The sequence below is a fragment of the Capricornis sumatraensis genome, chromosome 11 (genome assembly GCF_032405125.1).
Source record: "Capricornis sumatraensis isolate serow.1 chromosome 11, serow.2, whole genome shotgun sequence".
NCBI classification, from domain to species: domain Eukaryota; kingdom Metazoa; phylum Chordata; class Mammalia; order Artiodactyla; family Bovidae; genus Capricornis; species Capricornis sumatraensis.
In genome coordinates this window covers 34,843,967-34,866,076 of record NC_091079.1, presented here as the reverse complement: position 1 = coordinate 34,866,076, position 22,110 = coordinate 34,843,967, and the positions used below count along the sequence as shown (strand labels likewise).

Sequence of the window (22,110 nt, the reverse complement as noted above, 5' to 3'; positions counted from 1 at the left end):
CTCTTTTATGACCCCACGGACTGTAGTCTACCAGGCTCCTCTGTCCATGGGATTTCCCAGGAAAGAATACCAGAGTGGGTTGCCATTTCCTTCTCCAGGGGATCTTCCTAACCCAGGATTAAATCCATGTCTCCTGCACTGCAGGGAGATTCTTTACCACTGTACCACCTGGGTATCCAACTATATTATGAAATCATCCAAATAAATTCTATTTATAAATAAAATGGTCTGAGAGGTAGAGCCTGAAGGTTAAGTGACATTAATAATCTTAAGGGCATTAATGAAAGCCTCAATTCCCAAGGACAGCTTCTAAAGGACAAATTATAGCATCAGTAAAAGTACAGATGATGATGGCATCTGTATAAAGTACAGGAGATGGCAAGAGTGGAACATCGACATTTTAGGAATCAGTGAACTAATGACCCAATATATCTACTACTGTGGGCAAGAATCCCTTAGAGGAAATGGAGTAGCCCTCACAGTCAACAAAAGAGTCCGAAATGCTGCACTTGGATGCACTCTCGAAAGAATGATCTCTATTCGTTTCCAAGGCAAACCATTCAATATCACAGTAATCCAAGTCTATGCTCCAACCACTAATGCTGAAGAAGCTGAAGTTAAATGGTTCCATGAAGACCTACAAGACCTTCTAGAACTAACATCAAAAAAAGATATCCTTTTCATTACAGGGGACTGGAATGCAAAAGTAGGAACTGAAGAGATATCTGGAGTAACAAGCAAGTTTGGCCTCGGAGTACAAAATGAAGCAGGGCAAAAGCTAACAGTTTTGCCAAGAGAACACATGGGTCATAGCAGACACCCTTTTCCAACAACACAAGAGATGACTACACATGGACATCACCAGATGGTCAACACCAAAATCAGACTGATTATATTCTTTGCAGCCGAAGATGGAGACGCTCAATACAGTCAGCAAAAACAAGACCAGGAGCTGAGTGTGGCTCAGATCATGAACTCCTTATTGCCAAATTCAGACTTAACTGAAGAAAGTAGGGAAAACCACTAGACCATTCAGGTATGACCTAAATCAAATCCCTTATGATTATACAGTGGAAGTCACAAATAGATTCAAGGGATTCAATCTGATAGAGTGCCTAAAGAACTATGGACGGAGGTTTGTGACACTGTACAGGAGACAGTGATCAAGACCATCTCCAAGAAAAAGGAATGCAAAAAGGCAAAATGGAAGTCTTACAAATAGCTGAGGAGGCCTTACAAATAGCTAAGAAGAGAAGGCAAAAGGCAAAGAAGAAAAGGAAAGATATACCCATCTGAATGCAGAGTTCCAAATAATAGCAAGGAGAGACGATAAAGCCTTCCTACATGATCAGTGCAAAGAAACAGAGCAAAACAATAGAATGGCAAAGACTAGAGATCTCTTCAAGAAAATCAAATACCAGGGGAACATTTTATGCAAAAATGGGCACAATAAATGACAAAAAACTGTATGGATCTAACAGAAGCAGAAGATATTAAGAAGAGGTGGCAAGAATACACAGAAGAACTATAGAGAAAAGATCTTAATGACCCAGATAACCACAACAGTGTGATCACTCATGTAGAGCCAGACATCCTAGAGTCCAAAGTCAAGTGGGCCTTAGGAAGCATCACTATGAACAGAGCTAGTGGAGGTGATGGAATTGCAGCTGAGGTATTTCAAATCCTAAAAGATGATGCTGTGAAAGTACTGCACTCAATATGCCAGCAAATTTGGAAAAAGCGGTGCCACAGGACTGGAAATGGTCAGTTTTCATTCCAATCCTGAAGAAAGGCAATGCCAAAGAATGCTCAAACTACCTCATGATTGCACTCATCTCACATGCTAGCAAAGTAATGCTCAAAATTCTCCAAGCCAGGCTTCAGCAATACGTGAACCAAGAATTTCCAGGTGTTCAAGCTGGATTGAGAAAAGGCAGAGGAAGCGGAGATCAAATTGCCAATATCTGCTGAATCACAGAAAAAGCAAGAGTTCCAGAAAACATCTGCTTTATTGACTACACCAAAGCCTCTGACTTTGTGGATCACGACAGACTGTGGAAAATTCTTAAACAGATGGGAATACCAGACCACCTCACCTGCCTCCTGAGAAATCTGTATGCAGTTCAAGAAGCAACAGTTAGAACTGAACATAGAACAACAGACTGGTTCCAAATTGGGAAAGGAGTACGTCAAGGCTGTATACTGTCACCCTGCTTATTTAACATACGTGGAGAGTACATCATGCAAAATGCCAGGCTGGATGTAACACAACTGGAATCAAGATTGCCGGGAGAAATATCAATAATCTCAGATATGCAGATGACACCACCCTTATGGCAGAAAGTGAAGAACTAAAGAGCCTCTTGATGAAAGTGAAAGCAGAGAGTGAAAAAGCTGGTTTAACACTCAACTTTCAAAAACTAAGATCACACCATCCGGTCCCATCACTTCATGGCAAATAGATGGGGAAACAGTGGAAAAAATGGCAGACTTTATTTTTTTTGGCTCCAAAATCACTGCAGATGGTGACTGCAGCCATGAAATTACAAGACGCTTGCACTTGGAAGAAAAGCTATGACAAACATAGATAGCATATTCAAAAACAGACACATTACTTTATCGACAAAGGTCCAACTAGTCAAAGCTATCATTTTTCCAATAGTTGTGTATGGATGTGAAATTTGGATCATAAAGAAAACTGAGCGCTGAACCATGGTGTTGGAGAACACTCTTGAGAATCCCATGGACTGCAAGGAGATCAAACTAGTCAATCCTAAAGGAAATCAGTCCTGAATATTCACTGGGAGGACTGATGTTGAAGCTGAAACTCCAATACTTTGGCCACCTGATGCAAAGAACTGACTCACTGGAAAAGACCCTGATGCTGGGAAAGATTGAAGGCAGGAGAAGGGGACAACAGAGGATGAGATGGCTGGATGGCATCACCAACTCAACGGACATGAATCTGAGCAAGCTCTGGGAGTTGGTGATGGACAGGAATGCCTGGCGTGCTGCAGTCCTGGACACAACTGAGTGAGTGAACTGACTGACTGAAAGGACCGATGAAAATGCAGGATGATAACACCAGGGCAGTGCAGAAAACGTGCATATCACTAGTAGTATGAACTAGGAAGCAGAGGCTAAAATCTTGAGAAACTATACACAAAACTATCAAAGCAATGCAATGTGGCCATACAGTATGCGCTCCTTGCCAGCTCCACCTCCTTCTCTGGCACAGTGTAACTATGGGATTTCATACACCTGGATAACAGCTTTGCTAGAGATCGGTGAGTCTCCTCTAAAACTCTATGTGAAAATTGTACAGATGAGCATTTCTCTTGGGGCAATTTTCAAAGGAGTCTATGATTCAAAACAAAAAATCACTGCTATGGATAATCCGAGCTAAGTGTAAGATAATATTTATGGAACTGAATGACCACAGCTCACAGATGCAAACTACAGAAATGAGAATGTCTCTAATCAGAGTGACAATAACAAACACAGTTTCAAGAAATTAATGCAAAGCTGAAAACAGTACTAAAATATTTTAAAATATTATTAAATTTATATTTTGCTCAAAATTTAAATGGAAAAACACTGAAGAATGGCTGAGGGAAGAAGCCGAGAAAAAGATCACGCAGACTATTACAAGGTGTAGAACTGAATTCATGGGATTTTCTTGTGAACAGAATTCTGTACTCATTCTTGGACTCTGAACAAAGTAAATGCAACTAAAACAGTATGGTTTATATTTATACCTTATCTGGTCCATAGATTCAACAGTAAATTTACATGCCCTCAATTAATTTAAGAGAGAGCAGAACCTTAGTAACTTTATTGCTGACATCTACATTACTTTATAGTGGCCAACCTTAATAACCAAGGCGCTTTTGTGAATCATTTATTAAAATAATTTCTATACTTACCACTCCACCTACACACCGATCTCTATTTCTTCTCATTATGTCTGTGAATTTAAAACAGAAACAACTTTTAGCAAATAGCGTGATTTCTGCAAATTCTTACATGATATTAGCTTTAGCTCACCCAAAAATTCAGCATGTGAGTTCCGACAATGAAGAAACATGGGTAATTTCGTTTGTTCTGACAGTTCAAACTGTTTTTCAAAATACCTGCATAATGCAAAAAAAAATTTTTTTTCCTAAGAATTTTATTTTAGCATGAGAAAGGTAATTGTCAAATGATTTTTAAGTTAAAGGACTTTTATTCTCTAGAAATTATAGAACAGAAATAGTGAATTCAGGCATTTAAAATACATCAGACCTACCCAAAGGCTTTTATAAAGACTCCCTAAAGGGTTACTTGATTTTCTGGGATTACACAATTATTTTCAGAAATGTCTGTTAGTTTTTCCATTATAACTGCCAGGTAATTAGGTAGTTCTTTACCATCTCATTGCTGGAAGTAAAGAGCTATATAAGGTTTAAGTATACAGTGATGGGGACTGTTTTCCCAAATAATTACTTTTTACTAGCTTTCTGACTAAATCCCAACAAATGAAGTGGACACCCTCCTAATACCCATGGATCCCTTCCCCAAAGCAGGTGTTGGTGGCAGAAGAGACATGGCCAGCCCCTTGTCCCCAAAGCTGGCTGATCACCTCCAGTGGGAATCAGTTCATCCCAGGGAGAAGCCAGGCATTACACTCAGTGGTTTTCATGTGCTGTTATACAAGAAGTTACTGCCACTGAGCAAAAAGGAGTCCCTGAAAAAACAAGGCAGAGGATTTATTAAACAAATGAACATAAAAACTGAAATACTCTTTTTCACAAAAATGAAAACTACATGATAAAGTGGCAGTCCTGAACATTTTAGAGGACTTTAGAAAAAAGTTTTTCAAGCACCTCATACCATTATCTCATCTAATCCTCAAAGTAACCCTAGAATAGGAAAGAGCTGATGTCAGAGCGGGTATAAGGCCTTGTCTAAGATCACAACAACACAGGAGGCTTTCAAGAAGCCTCTTCCTGTTCCCAGCATATAATGACAGTATCGCAGGCATGACAGGCTGGAAGCTCCGGTCCCCTTTCATTTCAGTGGTGTTCTCTCTTGGTTTCATTAATGGTCGTGCAATTTAAGCTAAACCAGGAGCCACAGACAAGGGTTTAGCTTTTATTAAGGTGTTTGGAAGAACAATTTTTCTATTTAACTTAAATCTCCTTTGCTGTGTTTTCCTATATCCCATCTCCTGGAAATGCCAGACAACTATTTTCCTAGAGCACCTCCTTTGTAAAACTCTTGACAGTCTTCAGTTTTAAAATCAGAAATAGAAATATACTTCTCAAAGAAGCAGTCATCCTAAAGTTGGTGGTCTATGTATTATCCATCATTTTTTTGTTTTTTGTTTCGGATTCTGCTGGACTAGAATAAGTAAAAATACTTTCAGTTAATTAGCATAGTGCTGAAACTTCACAGTGTAGGAAATATAAACAAACACCTGGAAGAAAAAAATATTTTAATAATGACTACTAGTCATTACTTCCATAACCTCTAAAGTAATTCAAATGTCAGCAGTGAAGTGTTCTCCAGTCATTATGTCAACTTTACTCTGTATCTGGCTTCTAGCTACACACAGCCACACAACCAAGACACAGATTTACAGAATCTAATGATCAGCTTGGAAATAAGCCTTCCTATCCCAGAGGAGGCAAAAGTACAATTTATGAAAATAACAGATGCCCAAACATGTACCTACAGGGATTTTATATACTTTGAGGAAAGAAAGGTCAATGTGCTCAAGCTAATAACTAGGTGTTATATAAGAAAACTAAGAGGTAAAACATCATTCCTAATAATACAAATTGAGGATAATTGGTACTTAACATCATATGACTATTGGCTTTAAAGGAAAAACAACCCACAGTGGTAATGAAATAACAGTAGCTAAAGGGCAGGAAGTGGCATCTATTAAGAGACTTCTCTGCTTCTTTTATTTAGGGTTTTTAAAAATTCAGAAATGGGAATTAATCTTTACTTGAGTTAGATTTGCTCTTTTTAGCAAAGTTTCAATTTGCTTCTGGTTGCAGTACTGCTTCTTTGATTTTAGTGTCAACAAGAACTTGCAAAGTTCAACTTCAGAGTACCAGTGATTATTATAGACATATCTTGTTTTATTGAGCTTCTCAGATACTGTTTTTTTTGGTTTTTTTTTTTAACAAATTGAAGGTTTGTGGCAACTCCACATGAAACATGTCTATTGGCGCCATTCTTCCAATAGCATTTGCTCACTTTGTGTCTCTGTCTCACATTTTGGTAATTCCTGTAATATTTCAAACTTTTTCATGATCATATCTGTACTGTATTGTATTACTGTACTTTCATGATTGGATCTGTGATCAGTGATCTTTGATCTCACTATAATTGTAGTCTTGGGGTGCCACAAACCTTGCTCATACCAGACAGCAAAGCTGATCAACAGTGTGTGTGTCCCCTCGTCTCTCTTCCTCTCCTTGAGCCTCCCTGTCCCCTGAGACACAACAGCATTGAAATTAGGCCAACTAATAATCCAACGAATGGCCTCTGAGTGTTCAAATAAAAGGAAGCGTTTCGGGTCTCCCACTTTAAACCAAAAGCTAGAAATATTTAAGATTAGCAAGGGAGGCACTTTTAAAGCCAAGACAGACCAAAAGCTAGGCCTCTTGAGCCAGTTAGCCAAATTGTAAATGCCAAGTTAAAGTTCCTAAAGGAAACAAAAGTGCTATTCCCCTGAATACACAAATGATAAGAAAGCAACACAGCCTTACTGCTGACATGGAGAAAGTTTTAGTGGTCTAGATATTAGATCAAACCAGCCATAACATTCCCTTAGCTAAAGCCTGATCCAGAGCAAGATCCAAATTAACTTCAATTCTGTGCAGGCTGAGAGAGGTAAGGAAGCTGCAGTAGGAAAGTCTGAGGCCAGCAGAGGGTGGTTTGTGAGGTTTAAGAAAAGAAGCCATCTCTATAACATAAAAGTACAAGATGAAGTTTGGGGTGGCTGCAGCAATTCTAAAATAAGACAACCAAGAAGTTTGGTTTAAAGGCAGTTTAAGAGGGAGGGGACATATGTATATCTATGGCTGATTCATGTTGATGCATGGCAGAAACCATCACAATACTGTGAAGGAATCATCCTCCAATTAAAAATAAATTTTTTTTTTAAAGTGCAAAGTGAAATAGCAAGTGTTCATGTAGAAGGTGCAGCAAGGTATCCAGAAATCTTGTGAAGATAATTAACGAAGGTCACTATACTCAACAACAGATTTTCAATGCAGATGAAACAGCTTTACGTTGAAAAAAAGATACCATCAAGGCCTTTCATAGCTAGACAGAAGTCAATGCCTGGCTTCAAAGGATACACTCACACTCTTGTCAGGGGCTAATGCAACTAGTGACTTTTAAGTTGAAGCCAATATTCATTTACCAGCCCCAAAATCCTAGGACCCTTAAGAATTATGCTAGGACCTCCCTGGTGGGCCAGTGGTTAAGACTCTTTGATTCCACTGCAGGGTGCATGGGTTCGATCCCTGGTCAGGGCAGTTCCTCATGCCACATGATGCGGCCAAAACAGTGTGTGGGCGGGGGGTGGGAAGGGAAAGGAGAAAAAAAGAATTATGTTAAAAATCTACTCTGCCTATGCTCTCACTGACGATGCACCCGTTCACCCCAGAGCACTGATGGGGATGTACAAAGAGATTCATGTTGTTCTCATGCCTGCTAACACAACATCTATTCTGCAGCCCATCGATCAAGGAGTAATTTTTACTTTCTAGTCTTATTACTTAAAAAAAACACTTTGTAAAGTTATAGCTGCCATCCATTCCTCTGATGGATCTGGCCATAATAAACTGAAAACCTGGAAAGGATTCACCATTCTAGATGCCATTAAGAACATTCATGATTCATGGGAAAAGGTCAGAATCTCAACATTACCAGGAGTTTGGAAGAAGTTGATTTCAACCCTCATAGATGGCCTTGAGGGGTTTAAAATTTGAGTGGAGGAAGTAACTACAGATGTGATGAAAACAGCAAGAGAACCAGAATTAGAAGCAGGGCCTAAAGATGTGACTGAACTGCATAATCTTATGATAAAACTTTAATGGATGAGAAGTTGCTTCTTATGGATGAGCAAAGAAAGTTGTTTCTGGAGATGAAATCTATTCCTGGTTAAGATGCTGTGAAGAGTGTTGAAATGACATGACATAAACTTAGTTTGATAAAGCAGTGGCAGAGTTTGAGAGAACTGACTCCTATTTTGAAAGGTTTTACTGTGGGTAAAATGCTACCACATAGCACTGCATGCTACAGAGAAACAATTCGTGACAGGAAGAGTCAATCAATGCAGCAAACTTCATTGTTGTCTTATTTTAAGAAATTGCTGCAGCTAACACCCTGATCAGTTAACAACCATCAACGCTGAGGCAAGACCTTCTACCAGCAAAAAGACTGGCTGAAGTCTCAGATGATGGTTAGCATTTTTCAGCAATGAAGCATTTTTAAAGTCTGTGTATTGTTTTTTAAGACATAAGCCTATCACATACTTGACAGACTACAATACAGCGTAAACCTAACTTTTATATGCACTGGGAAACTAAAACATCCCCGTGACTTGCTTTGTTGTGATGGTCTGGAACTGAACCCCTGGTATCTCCGAGGAATGCCTGTAATTTGGCTTGATGTAAATCCAAAGACCCAAGCATTCCAGCAGCACACCTTAGTCCAGTGTTAATCCTGCCTCAGCCAAAGGGGAGAGTGAGACACTCCATGCCATTAGCCCTTAGAGCCCCAAATGATTATTTTGAAATTCTGTCTGATGTCTGATTAAATACCACTGCACAGTATCAACATTCTAAAATCCCAAGAAAAATGCCCAAAGCAAATTCCTCCCACTCAAATGAACATAACTCTTAACCTGCAACAAAGAAAGGAGTGTAGCACCAGGCAAAGCAACCGAAAATGCAGGGTATGCTTAAAGGCTAATCTTTCCATATCTAGATCAGGCCTTTTCCTTATCTACTTGCTTTTCTTTCCTTCTCTTTAAAAAAAAATTTTCAAAACCCCAAACAAAAACTACAGCCAGTGTCTTCTTTTAGGATGGCAATATTTCTAACACTTATTCAGTACTGACTCTTTGTCGGGCACAGCACAAGGGACTTTACATACTAAGTGTTAAGAAAGGTAGGCACAGTATCCCCATTTTAAAGATGAGGAAATTGAAATTTACAAAGGAAAACACCAAAAGGCAGATATGATTCAAACAAAGATCTGTTGATTAAAAGGTCTTATTTTTAATACTACGTTATCTATTGCCTTTTTTTGGTTTGTTTTTTTCAGATATTTTGTCTACTGCATAATAGCACGTTTTGGTTTTTTTTCTTTTTTTTTTGGTATTGCCTCCTTCCTAATCCATTATACTAGCTTATTTTCTGTTTGTCTCTTCTCATACATCATTTTCCTGACTATACACTTTTACTTTAAAAAGCAAAACAATGACAAATTGCACACTAGTAATTGTGTCAGATAGACAACTGGCATATGTAAGCACAGACCAAAGTCTAAATTCTTCCAACAGACTCAACAGTAAAAGCTGAATTATAAACTTTTTATCCATGATGCTCTATAGGAATCAAAAAGATGCTTCCCTCATTATTAAAAATTCTGTGCACACTTACATCGTGCTCAGAGTGCTGTGCTAGGTGGCATAGGAGCCAGAACGTGAGGAAGACTTGGTCTGTGCCTTTGAAGAACTCAGACGCTAATGTGGTGTGGGAGTGGAAGGGGTTAACACACACCCACTTATTACAGTGTGAGAAATGTTGAAACAAGGACAGAGTGCTGTGTGGCAGAGAATCAGAGTGATGCTGTAGGTACACCTTATGGGAAAAGAGGACGCAAAGGTAGATAACACAGGTATCTGTTTCTACAACAAGTGTGTCATTTTTTTTTTAACTGTCATTTGATGTTTTATAAGAAAATGAAATCTCAAACTGAACTGCCCATCTATTTAAAACTTCTATGGTACTTTAGTTTGTCCTTAGCTTTACCTGCTCTGGAAGAGGCCTTGGTCATATCCTGTCACCTTAGCAAAGCCATCTGACTGCCCCAGAAAGTGAGTCCTTCCCTCTGCTGTTCACATACTTTCTGATAGCTTTTCCAACCAATTTAATTATTTATGTCCTCTATTGTCTATGGAGGCATAAGAACCAAGTCTTTTTTTAAATTTTTATCTATTTTAATTGGAGGATAATTACTTTACAATATTGTGATGGCTTTTGCCATATTTATTCTTCTTTGTATCAGACTGAGGAGACACTTGATAATCATTTACTTAACCAATGGAATTCAACTCTCTCTTACAGGACAACACCTGGACAACTGGCATGTGTGCTGAAGCATAAACTATTATGTTGTTGTTTAGTCGCTAAGTCATGTCTGACTCTTTTTGACCCCATGGACTGTAGCCTGTCAGGCTCCTCTGTCCATGGGATTTCCCAGACAAGAATACTGGAGAGGGTTGCCATTTCCTTCTCCAGGGGATCTTCCCAACACAGGGAAGATCTCAAACCTGAGTCTCCTGCATTGGCAGGCGGGTTCTTTACCACTGACCCACCACAGAAGGCCATGAAGTATGCACTGCTATACACACACTGTTTTTAAGTTCTGATCTTAAGATGATGGTGAAGTATCCGCAGAGCTGATACTATCAGTGTTTTCATGTAACACACACAAAAATCAGGTTTAAAGCACTTCGGGTGCATATCAGAATCAGTTTGTGTCATCTGGATAAAGTCATGGGCAAGAAATCTTGGGGGACTCTGCCACTGCCCTTGATGATCACACCACATGATCTGTTCACTTCCTGAGGCTCATCTTGACCAAAAACAGCCATGAAAGTGGAGGTATTATGACCTGCAGGCTTAACCTAAGAAACTATTATAGACAACTGTTCCTCTATTTAAGTGTGAATATGTGAACTTCTAAGGTTAAGCGAACTGACCTACATGGTATTCAGGAGAGGTACAGAGATTTAGTAATCCTATCAGTAATCAGTCAATGTCCCTGAAAAAACACAGCAAATAACATGCTACCAACTAAACAGCTCTGAAAGTCTCTATTACCGTGAAGCCTGAAAGGAAGGGTCCATAGAACATTACCCCATCGTGTCACATGGTTATGGTCCTTCAGGAATTCTGGACCCTGGAGTCCAGGGTACAACAGACTCATTGTCAGTCTGCTCCTCACCGCAGGCACTTCACAGGGACCAGACACAACGGGGCTGCCATGTGTAGGCAGGGGAGGGCAGGAGGAAGCACACTTCTGGCAGGCATAATTTACAAAGTCCCTTCAGGCCATCAAGCACTGGCTTAACCCAAGATCATATGACAAAAATGGTTATTAAATATTATGAGCAAGCTAGGCAGTATCTTAAGAGAGAATTTGATCCAGACTCCTCTGTCTTGTTTGAGAACCTAAGCAGGATGAAGGGCTGTTTATTCTTAAATGCTCAAGGAGCAGATATTATATCTTATTTATAGTTCTGTGTACTATAGTTCTGTATACTATGAACTATACTATACTATAGTTCCCAGCAGGTTCTGGCACATACTACTCCATAAATATTTGCTGAATAGATGAATACCTAAATTAGCCTCCTCCAGAAGCTCAATCTGTTTTACCATCTGATAATTAATACACTGTACCTGAAACTCAACAAAATGCCTAGGTCCTAATTAAGCCCATGACACAATTTTTCTTTTCAGCCTTCAACACAACCCAACAGTCTGGCGACAGGAACTCCAACTAACAGCTATAGGCAATGGTATTATAGGAGGTCTCTGAAGCTTGTGAGCTTGGCGTTTTCTCAGAAGACACCACTCTCAAGATGGCTCCTACAAAAGGATTCTCAACTTCCAATCACAATATCCAAAGCCCAACAAGACTGAAATATGCTTTTGTAGCTTTGGAAATTGACCCTATACTCTTTTTTAAAAATATCTTTTACTCTTAAGTCATATGCCCCACAACTGAATTTATTTCACTGGAATGGTTCATGTATGAATGCACTTCTCAAACAAACAAAAATCAAAAGTCTAGCATGTAAAAATCATCCGTTTCTAATAAATTAGATGGTTAAACCAATAGGGAACCGCATTCTTCAACCCCTCACAAATTCCATACAAGTGTGCTTGGAATCTGTTTTGCTTAACTTCTCATATACAAAGGAAAAAAAAAAAAAAACTCTGAAGCTTAACCTAACTACATTCTGAACTGATAAAAACTGTTTAAAAACCACCCTTAAGTTTTTACAAAAATTTCTAAAGACAATAAATTTCCTTACTTGAGCTGAGTATCTCTGGAACAAAACTGTAGTCGGTCAAAATCTTTAAAACATAAAAAAGAATCAAGAATTACTCATGATTTGTAAAGAACAAATCAGCTATTTTCAAACTGAGTCACGCGAACAGGGTGCGTTGACACTGACCAAGTCCACATTCCCCTACTGCTACAACTTTCCCCTTGTTGCTTTCAGCAAGATTCAGCAACTCTGTCAGGTAATGGTCAGGGCCATTCTCCTCGAATTCATCACATCTTGTAGGATGACACCCAACGGTGCTGAAAAACATATCTAGCACAAAACAATGCTCAGGATTATTTTCAAAGTATTTTTCCCATATTTATATTTAATATGAATAAAGAATATCACATAATTTCAACTGGTCCATTTTTAACAATACCCATAAACTAGTCAAACTATCCGAAATGCACTAGATTAATCACATAAGAATTTCTGGAATACTAATACCATTTTTGGACATGAATATGAAAACTGCTTTAACATGCAGAGGAGTGGAAGAACTGAGAACTTTTAAAAGCCTATCTGTTTGGGTATAACAAGGAAGGTAATATGGAAGTAATATTATGTATGGAAGGAAGTATGGAAGGTAATATTCTTATACACATCAAAAGCCTCTGGGAAGATGTTTTTAGGACTTTAATCACTAAAGTGTCTGTGAATCCTGAAGTATGCATTTTCAAAGATTTCAATAAATAACAGCTTTTAATGAATAAATCAGTATTTTGAAAAATAACATGGAATGCCTAATTCTTTAGTGTCAAGCACATGAAGTATGCTCCTGGCCCCTCCTCACCAAAAACAAACCACAAAAAGTTTAAGTAAATAAACGTCAGATAAAGGAGGGTGTTTTATGTAACTAGGGTTCTTGAAGGAATCAACTCTGAAACTTTATGTTCATATGCCTGTATTTATTTAGTCTATAAGGTGAGCATATGAAGGGTTATATACTATATTATTACTTGCATTCCTGGGGCCTTGCACAGTGTCTCTGATCTACATGATAAATATTTTAATAAATGATCTTTTGTAGCTTAAGTTAAAGAGCAAATAAAAAGCAACTCATATCTTAAACATATTACAGTATACACACAAAAATTCTGTATCAGGAATATCTGAGGTTAAATTCTATGCCTAGTGAACTTAATTCTCATTGACTGAAATCTTAAAATAATCCTTATTATATACAAGAGGGCTCATCTGATATGACAATGGGCACTTTGAATTTTTTCATCTTAACCATGTCCCACTGAAATCAGTCTATCTTCCTGCTGTTACAGTCATGATCTGCTGTATCTGTACCTGAGGCAGTTCTCAGAAAGACTTCTTCAAAATAACTTAATTCACATTGTGGGAGGTAAAAGTAATATGAGGATACCATTTGTTTGTGCCAAATCCAGTGCATCTTTACTGTCTTGTAGATTTCCACCTGTAATCATAAACTGAAACAGAAAGGAATAAAATAAGTCCACTTTAACAGAGTGTCAACAAGTTTCCCAAACATGCTTTCCTGCTTTTTTTTCCCAAAATGCTTCTCTCTCTTCAACTGTCACACACCAACCTGCAGAACTCACCTGGTCACTTTTTAAAACTGAGGTTTATTTAACTTACAAGCAGTAGCTACCAAGTGCTCTGATATCATACTATGGAACTTAAATCTGTGTGTGTGTGTGTGTAGTTTATTTATTCATTATTTTTATTTTTGGCTGGGCTGGGTCTTCATAGCTGTGCAGGCTCATTATTTTTACTTTTGGCTGGGCTGGGTCTTCATAGCTGTGCGGGCTTTTTTCTAGTTGTGGTGAGCGGGGGCTATTCTCCGGTTTTGGCGCCGGGAGTTTCTCATTGTGGGGGACTGTCTTGTTGCAGAGCATGGGCTCTAGTGTGTGTGGGCTCAGTAGTTGCAGCTCCCAGCTCTAAAGCACATGCTCAACCAGCGGTTTAGCTGCTCCACGGCATGTGGGATTTCCCAGATCAGGGATCGAACTTTTGTCTGCTGCATTGGCAGGTGGATTCTTTACCACTGAGCTACTGGGAAGCCTTATGGAACTTAAATCTTATTCCCTATGCTCATGTGTGGGCTAGCTTGCTCCTTTAAAAAATACCAGTTAAAGAGAAATATCTATTCAAACAATTTGACATTGAGCTAAAATTCATTTGCTTAGAACTCTCTAAAAGTAGTAGGAATTCTCCTGATTATCAAATTATTACCATAAAAATTAAAGTGTTCTCTCAGTTGCTTGAAATGTTGCGCACAGTATAAAAGCTAAACATGGTGATTAGAGATAATATCTTTTTGATGACTGCTTATTTCTAACCAAAGCTAAATTATGTTATAAAATCTACTAATAGTTGCCTCTTAAAAAACCTGGTAATTCAGATGGGTTTTAAAAAAACTTCTTTAAGACTTGGCCATTTACTACGTTTCTGATCGCATTGAAGAACCACCCACAAGGTGTGTGTCACTTAAACTGATGAGAACATAATATTTTGATATTTTATTTCATTAACTTGCTAATATGATAATACCTATGACAAAATGCTAAGTGTAGCATTGGCTCTTTCTCATCTGAAGCATTTTTAACCAAAATTTAGTTGTTTTATTTTTTAAATAATAACAAAAATGAAATGTTACCTTTTTAACACCAATCTGAACAGCTCGCTCTATTACGTCTTGTAAGTCATCTGCAAGAGATGAAGCCCACATTAAAATCTGGTAGATAAGAACTCACTTACCTATAATTTAATTATCCTATATTAAAAGAATACATAGAAACCACAGTTACTAAGTCAAAGTCAAATCAATACTATTTGATAAGTGCTTATTTAGGCACATCTTTATAAATTTTTTTGGACCCTGATATTCATGGTAAGTTAACTTCTTCCTTGTGGCAGTTTAGTATGAAAATTATATTCACTGGCTAGCTTCCTTTAACTAAAGTCCTCTAGACCCTCAGGCAACCTGTCCTAGCTTGAGACCATACTTTATATAGATATTTAAGTGAATCACAGTATGAGGGAGGGAGATAATCCAGAAAGTTGGAATGTACTGTATGAACATACCATACATTTTTGCCATCACCCACAGTCAAACACTAGATAAGGAGGCCTAAATTACTCTTCCCAGACTGCTGCCCTGAGACACAAAGATGTACATTGGTATCCCCAGAAATCTGAAATGAACCCACACAAAAAAACAAATTAACAGATTATTACCTATGTGGTCCCACTGTCAAATTATAGAGCAATTCCACTATCAAAATTATAAGAAGCAGTTAACGGGACTACGAGAAAAGCATCGTCCCACATACAATACTATTCATCTAGTAGTTTTCCACTCATCTATCAGTTGTTGTCCCAAGATTAGCATTAAAAAAACAACCCCAAACACATCTAACTCTCAAATCCCCGCCCACAAACAAACATTGGTCTTTGTTCATTCTGAGGACAGGATGTCCCAAGAGTGACGAAGGTGGGAGCCAATTCCCCTACAGCCTTCTTCAACCATCCCATCAACTGCTCTTCATTTCTTGAACTACCTTTATTTTCCAAAGAGGTAATGCTGAGGTCAGTCAGAAAGGCTTTCTGAGAAGCCTGCCTTGGATTTCTGCGTCTGCTCCAGTCGTTTCACGATGAACCGGCTTGTATCAATGAAGCGCTCAACGCAGTTCACGAGACAGGCCTCAGCCCGGCTGTCCAACTTTGGTCCAGGCTTGTCTACGCACTTCTCCCAGCAAAGTTCCGTCATCTGGTGCACCAGCTGCTGGAAGCGCTGCTTCTGGGTCTCCACCTCGATGAAATGCCGCAGCCGCGGGTCAACTGAGCCCATACCCGACGCGGAGGGATCCATCCCAGCGCCGCCCCGCGGCCGGAGACAAACTCCGCGGCAACTCACCGACTTTCATGTGCCTCCGCGGCGGAACCGGAAGCACGATGGCTTGCCGTTTATGCCTATGGTTATCTCAATTTCTATGTTTAAAGCTGTAAACTTTGTAGCATTTTGTGACAATAGCTATTTTACACATGTTCATGATCGTGGTTTACCAATATAGCTGATACGGGTTTCACTTTGTTTATAGTTTTAGCCAAGACGCACAATAAATCCTTTAATATTTTAATTTTAAGGGTGGGTTAAGCTTTTTATGCTCGAGTCAGAAAATTTGTCTTCATAAATAGCTGAATAAAAGAAAAGTTTACCTTGATGCTTTTGAACCCCCCTATAAATTCCTCTGAACATAGGATCTGTCAAGTTGATACCAATATCTGTGGAAAGCAAAACAAACATATTATCATGGAGGGCCTCTATTTGAAATTTTTACTTTAAATAAAAGGTCCATTTACTTTTCATTCACACATTCATTCATTCACACAAAATCTAAGTGCCTATTCTTGTCAGTCACTGTGATAGACATTTGGGATACCAAGATGAAAGCCAGTAGTCCTGCTCTCAAGAAACTCACTGCAGAACTAGGAAGGCATACCCCTTAATAGCCAATTAAGAAATTACAATTAGGGGACTTCCCTGGTGGTCCAGTAGTCAAGAATCTGCCTTGCAATGCAAAAGATGCAAGTCGATCCCTGGTTGGGAAACTACGATCCCACATGCCATAAAGCAAGGAAGCCCACCAGCCACAACTAGAGAGTCCAGAGATTCAGCATGCCACAACTAAGATCTGACACAGGATCTTGAGTACTGAAATAAACAAGTATTTTCTTTTTAGTAGAGAAATCACGAGTAGATATGAGCACTGTGGGACACACAAGAGGACCATCCAACTCAGTCTGCTAGTTGGTCCAGAAGAGGCTTCCAGAAAGAAGCACCTCTTGAACTGAATCTTCAAGGATGAGTTGGGAGTTACCCAGCAGAAGACAGGAAACTGCAGATAAGGGGAAGCAGCAAAAACAAAGCATCCGGGGTCTGAAACAGCACAGTGATCCTGGAGAGAAGCGCAGAGACGGGAGTGACCAGAAAAGGGCAGACTCAACCATGTTACGGATACTTGTCTTTAAGACACCAGATGCACCAAGAAGCACTGATGGCCTCCAAGACTGGTATTCTGGACCTCTCCTTCTGGTGTCTTTGTAGAAGGTGGGATCTGAATGGGGCAAATGGAGTCAGGATAGTTTATCTGGAAACAGTCAAGAGTTCCTATTTGCAATGAAGAGAACCTGAATTAGGGTAATACAAGTGGAGATGCAGAGAGGGCAATAAATTATTGTCTTTATTCACCAAACAGTTATGAAAAGCAACACTATGCCAAATATTATGTAAGGAGTTAGGGGGTACAGAAATGAATAAGACCTGTCACTTGGTCCCAGCCTTCTAGGAATTTACAGTCTATATAGGAACTGCAAACAACATTTGTGATATAAAATAAAGTGGTTTGCCAGAAAATAAAATTCTGTAAAACAATTATCCTTCAATAAAAAAAAAATTAAAAAAAAAAAAAGCTGGACTGTAAGCAACATGAGGCAAGAAGTGTTTATCTTCTTCAAAGCTCTATCCCTAGAACCTAGCATAATGGTTGGAATATAGTAGGAGCTTTATACACTTTTAAGCCTATAAATAATCACTTTGTAAATAATCACAAAGCACAGCTTTGTGCTTCAGAGCGCCAAGAAGGAGCACAAACAGTTTTGGCAAGAATGATGAAAAAGCTCCACAGAAGATCTAAATCTTGTAGAAAGCTAAAGCTCAAAAGCTGACAAACAGAAAGGGCACCCCACATACAGGTGTGTGTAGAAGTGTGGAAGAGAGTCACTGTGCTGTAGAGAAGAGGTTCACAGTGGAGAGTGATTTTACAGTCCCTCTCTTCTTTTAACCTCTCCCCTCCCTGCCACCCCCTGCCCCCAGCATCCAGTGATGTCTGTATTTATTTCTAGTCCTCACACTGAGGGAGAGTGCTCCTGACAGTTTCTAAGAGCCCCCAGCTGTTGACGCCCCAGGATCAACCTGAGGTTGAGGTAATTGTTACTAATTACTGCCAGCTGCTCTCTCACTGGGTTCATCTGATGGGAGTGAGCACAGAAGCTACTAGATGGGCATCTTATAAACCTCTGCTTTTCAAATGAGGGGTATTCCAGTGTATGTATCACCCTGAGATTTCCTGGAGTATCCATTTTACTTTGGAAAATCTTGGGGATAACATAGCCTTTAATTTTAGAAGGGCACTATATTATTTCAATGTTAAAGACAAGACATCCAGAGAAATTCTGTAAATGCATCAAGATTTACATACCACTGCCGCCACCCCTATCACCCTGGGGGTATATCCTTCACTCTGGGTCCTTAAATGACCTTTGATGGGTGAGTTTTAGAGCAGGAGGGCTTCCCTGGTGGCTCAGCTGGTAAAGAATCCACCTGCAATGTGTAAGAGCTGGGTTCGATCCCTGGGTTGGGAAGATCCCTTGGAGAAAGGAATGGCTACCCACTCCAGTATTCTGGCGTGGAGAATTCCATGTACAGAGGAGCCTGGTAGGCTAGAGTCCATGGGATTGCAAAGAATCAGACTGAGTGACTTTACTTTTTAGAGCAGGAACTCACCAGCATTGAAAAGGGAGCTTCCACTCCATTCCAAATTTACCACTTTGCAATGATTAAGCATAGATTCTTATTGCTATTCAGATTGAGAAGATGGTCACTTGTGGTATGATATGCAATGTCACAGAAATTAGTCTCAAGTATAACCTAAGACACAATGTTGAAGTGTCTCCTAGGAGGGAGCAATATTTCCCATAAAACACAAATACTTCTGCTTCCTGTCCTCCTTCCCCAGATTAGAAACACAGGCAGCCATTGGTTATGCGATTTGAGAAGGGGGTAATATAGGATTATAACCTGGGGATAGTCAGCTGTCCTAAATAAAAATCTAAGATTGCTCTTATAACACTGGTTTAATTTTTCTATTATTAAAAAAAAAAAAAGTTGGCCACACCTTTTGGCTTATGGGATCCCAGCTGCCCAACAATGGACTGAACCTCAGCCATGGCAGTGAGAGCACCGAATTCCACCCACTAGACCACCAGGGAACTTCCTCCACTGGTGTAATTTTTCATGCAACTGCTACATGTAAAGCTTGTTCATGGAACAACTGTCCATGGGTCTAACAGGTTGTTTTCCAAAGTATTGCTCATGAATACTATAGGCAGAACTTTTAAAACGGCATGGAATAAACTCAATAAAAAAGGCAGAATGCATAGTATGATCCCATTTTTGTCATAAAAAGACACATCTGATATGTTTGCCTATTTTTATGTCTCCGTATAAATTTAAAAATTATGGAAGGATATAAAGTTTAAACATTGTTTACCCCTGGAGAGTGGAAATGAAAAGCATACAGAAAGAAATGTTTCAATTAAACCCGCCTTCTATAAGAAGTCTTTTCTAGCTTATCTAGTTGAGATTCCTTTATCAATTTTCTTACCACCTATACTAAGAGTACACATCTTTTACCCACTCATTCATACTTCCACTGAACAGTCACTGTACTAAATAAGCCCCTGGGAAACAAAGACAAATACCACAAGTACCACCAAGTATCTGCCTTAAAAGAGTGTAGACTAATGGGAAAGGCAGATACATAAGTATTTTAATTATAAAATAATGTGGTAAAGGGTAGGTAAAAATCAACCAGGCAAGAGGATATTAGAGACAGAAGGGACATTATGGTCCCAAACTGCCACTCTAAAACCTTTTCAGAAAGAAGAAACAGCACCTCCAAGTGTTTACAGAGCATAAAAGGATGCGGTTGGAAAAGCAGGCAGGATCAGACCATAGAAAGGCTTGTATGCTATGTTGTGTGCTAGGTTGCTTCAGTCGCGTCCGACCCTTTGCGACCCCATGGACTGTAGCCCACCAAGCTCCTCTGTCCATGGACTTCTCCACGCTAGAATATACTGGAGTGGGCTGCCATTTCCTTCTCCAATGCTATGTTAAGGCACTTCAACTATCCTGAGGACAGTAACTAAAAGATCTGAAGCAGAAGAAAAGTGTAGCTGACTTTTTCATATTGACCACTCTGGAGGCTGGAGAAAGGATTAAAGAGACATAAGTTGAGGCAAGGATTAAGTTTTTATTACAAACACAAAACTTTTAAAAAGTTGTGTTTCCTTTTCTTTGTGGAGTGTTTTGTGGCTCTCACCCCATCTACCCCATCAATTATATCACAGACTGTAATAGAGAGGCTGAGGGACACCACACCTGCAAAGTGTCTACAATTTCTGAGGACCTACCTGTCCCCCACCCCAGGCTCTCCCAGTATTTTAAAAAACCTCTTTCATGGCACTTCAAGGTGCCACTTAAAACACTCTCGCCTGCATTTGCTTTGACTGTACATACCTCTCCAGCCTGAAAACTGTACCACTAGATTCTTTATAATTCCACATACTTAGCACAATATCTTTGTAAAAAAAATACTGCCCCAAACAACTCTTAGATCTAAGTTTATAATCCTAACCTCTTTGAATGCAAGACATTTCCAACTGACCAGTAAAACTGTCTCCACCTTATGTCCTGTAAGATTCTCACATTTACCTAACCCAAATGGATTTCCTTACATCTCCCACCCATTTCAGTTTTACGTTTCATATTGAGGTATTTATCCCAACCCTGAATCATGTTTACTCTCCCTTGTCATAAACTCTTAGCCACTAAATGCTGCATCTGTACCTCTCCCCCATTTCTCTCTCCCTTTTCCAATGCCCTTGCTCAAGTTCTGATATGCTTCCCTGCCTCTCCCTGTGACCTACCAAACCTACACAACAGCTGTCATTTTCCCACTTCAAGTGGCTAGAAAGTTCACAAAGAAGGCGCATGCCCTGCTTTACCCAGGGCTGTATCCCACAGCCCAAGGCTCCCAATGTGAAACTGGCATCCAACGATTTGCTTAAGGAATGCTCCTTGTCAAAAGCCTCCAGTGAACCTCCACTCTATACACAGTAAAATCAAACTCAGCAACACATTCAAGTCCCAAGTCAGCCTTCCAATCCTAGCTCTCACAATATCCGTGCCCTCCTCTCGCCCCCCACCTTTCCTGAGTGCCTGGTACTAAATACGCTTACTCCTTTAGTTCCTGTCGAATTCTTCCTCTCTTGTTCTGCCGATGCTGAAAGGTTAGTGTACTTGCCAAGTACAGAACTTGTTTCTCTTCCCATTGTGTCTTCCAGTTTCCCCACCAGATGCCAGCAGATTAAGGACAGATCTGTGTTTTTAGGCCGCTGCCTGGCCCACCAGAGGCGCCCAGTAAATGTGATGTGAACTATATGATACGAATCAGTGAGTGAACGCGTCCCTCGAAGCCATACCCCATCCTCCTCTCCGCCAAACAAACGGGAAGGGGTGGGAGGTGCACGTAGGCTAGAGGCGAATACAACGTCTGGCCTTGAGTGTTTTAGTAGTTGTTCTTTTTTTCTTTTTATTGAATACAACATGTTGGAAAGAGCACAAGTCATAACTGCGAAGTTCGTCAATTTTCACAAGTAAGCACACCGGTGAAGCCAGCACCCAGACTGAGCACCAGAACATTACCAGCACCCAGAGGCCTCCCCGCGCCCTCTTCCGCGGAGTGCACGTTCAACCCGGCAAAGAGCTGGCGAGCTCACGTCCTGGGCCCTCTAGCAGCGGTGCGCGACGCCTGGGAATGGAAATGCCCCAAATCCTGGCAAACTCTTACCCACGAATTTCAAACGACTCATGACTGCAGCCCCAGGTTCTCCTCGACGGAAGCGGAAACGGCCCTCTATCGCCCCGCCCCCAGCAGCCC

General features: G+C 39.9%; 1 protein-coding gene across 4 annotated transcripts in view; it reads right to left on the bottom strand.

Annotated features, from left to right (window-relative positions):
* The window catches only part of TATDN1 (TatD DNase domain containing 1), a 30,642-nt gene extending 8,582 nt beyond the window's left edge, over positions 1-22,060 (bottom strand). For 3 of the 4 annotated variants that reach the window (XM_068983705.1, XM_068983706.1, XM_068983709.1), the window contains exons 1-8: positions 22,021-22,060; positions 16,547-16,612; positions 14,985-15,034; positions 13,731-13,794; positions 12,482-12,625; positions 12,338-12,380; positions 4,048-4,133; positions 3,927-3,967 (exon numbers count right to left, since the gene is read on the bottom strand). In XM_068983705.1, coding sequence (XP_068839806.1) covers positions 3,927-3,967; positions 4,048-4,133; positions 12,338-12,380; positions 12,482-12,625; positions 13,731-13,794; positions 14,985-15,034; positions 16,547-16,612; positions 22,021-22,042 — 516 coding nt within the window. In that variant the 5' untranslated portion in view covers positions 22,043-22,060. Of the gene's footprint in view, positions 1-3,926; positions 3,968-4,047; positions 4,134-12,337; positions 12,381-12,481; positions 12,626-13,730; positions 13,795-14,984; positions 15,035-15,888; positions 15,946-16,546; positions 16,613-22,020 lie in introns of those variants that run through there. The other variant, XM_068983707.1, reaches the window with a different exon arrangement.
* Between the last annotated feature and the right edge of the window lie 50 nt (positions 22,061-22,110).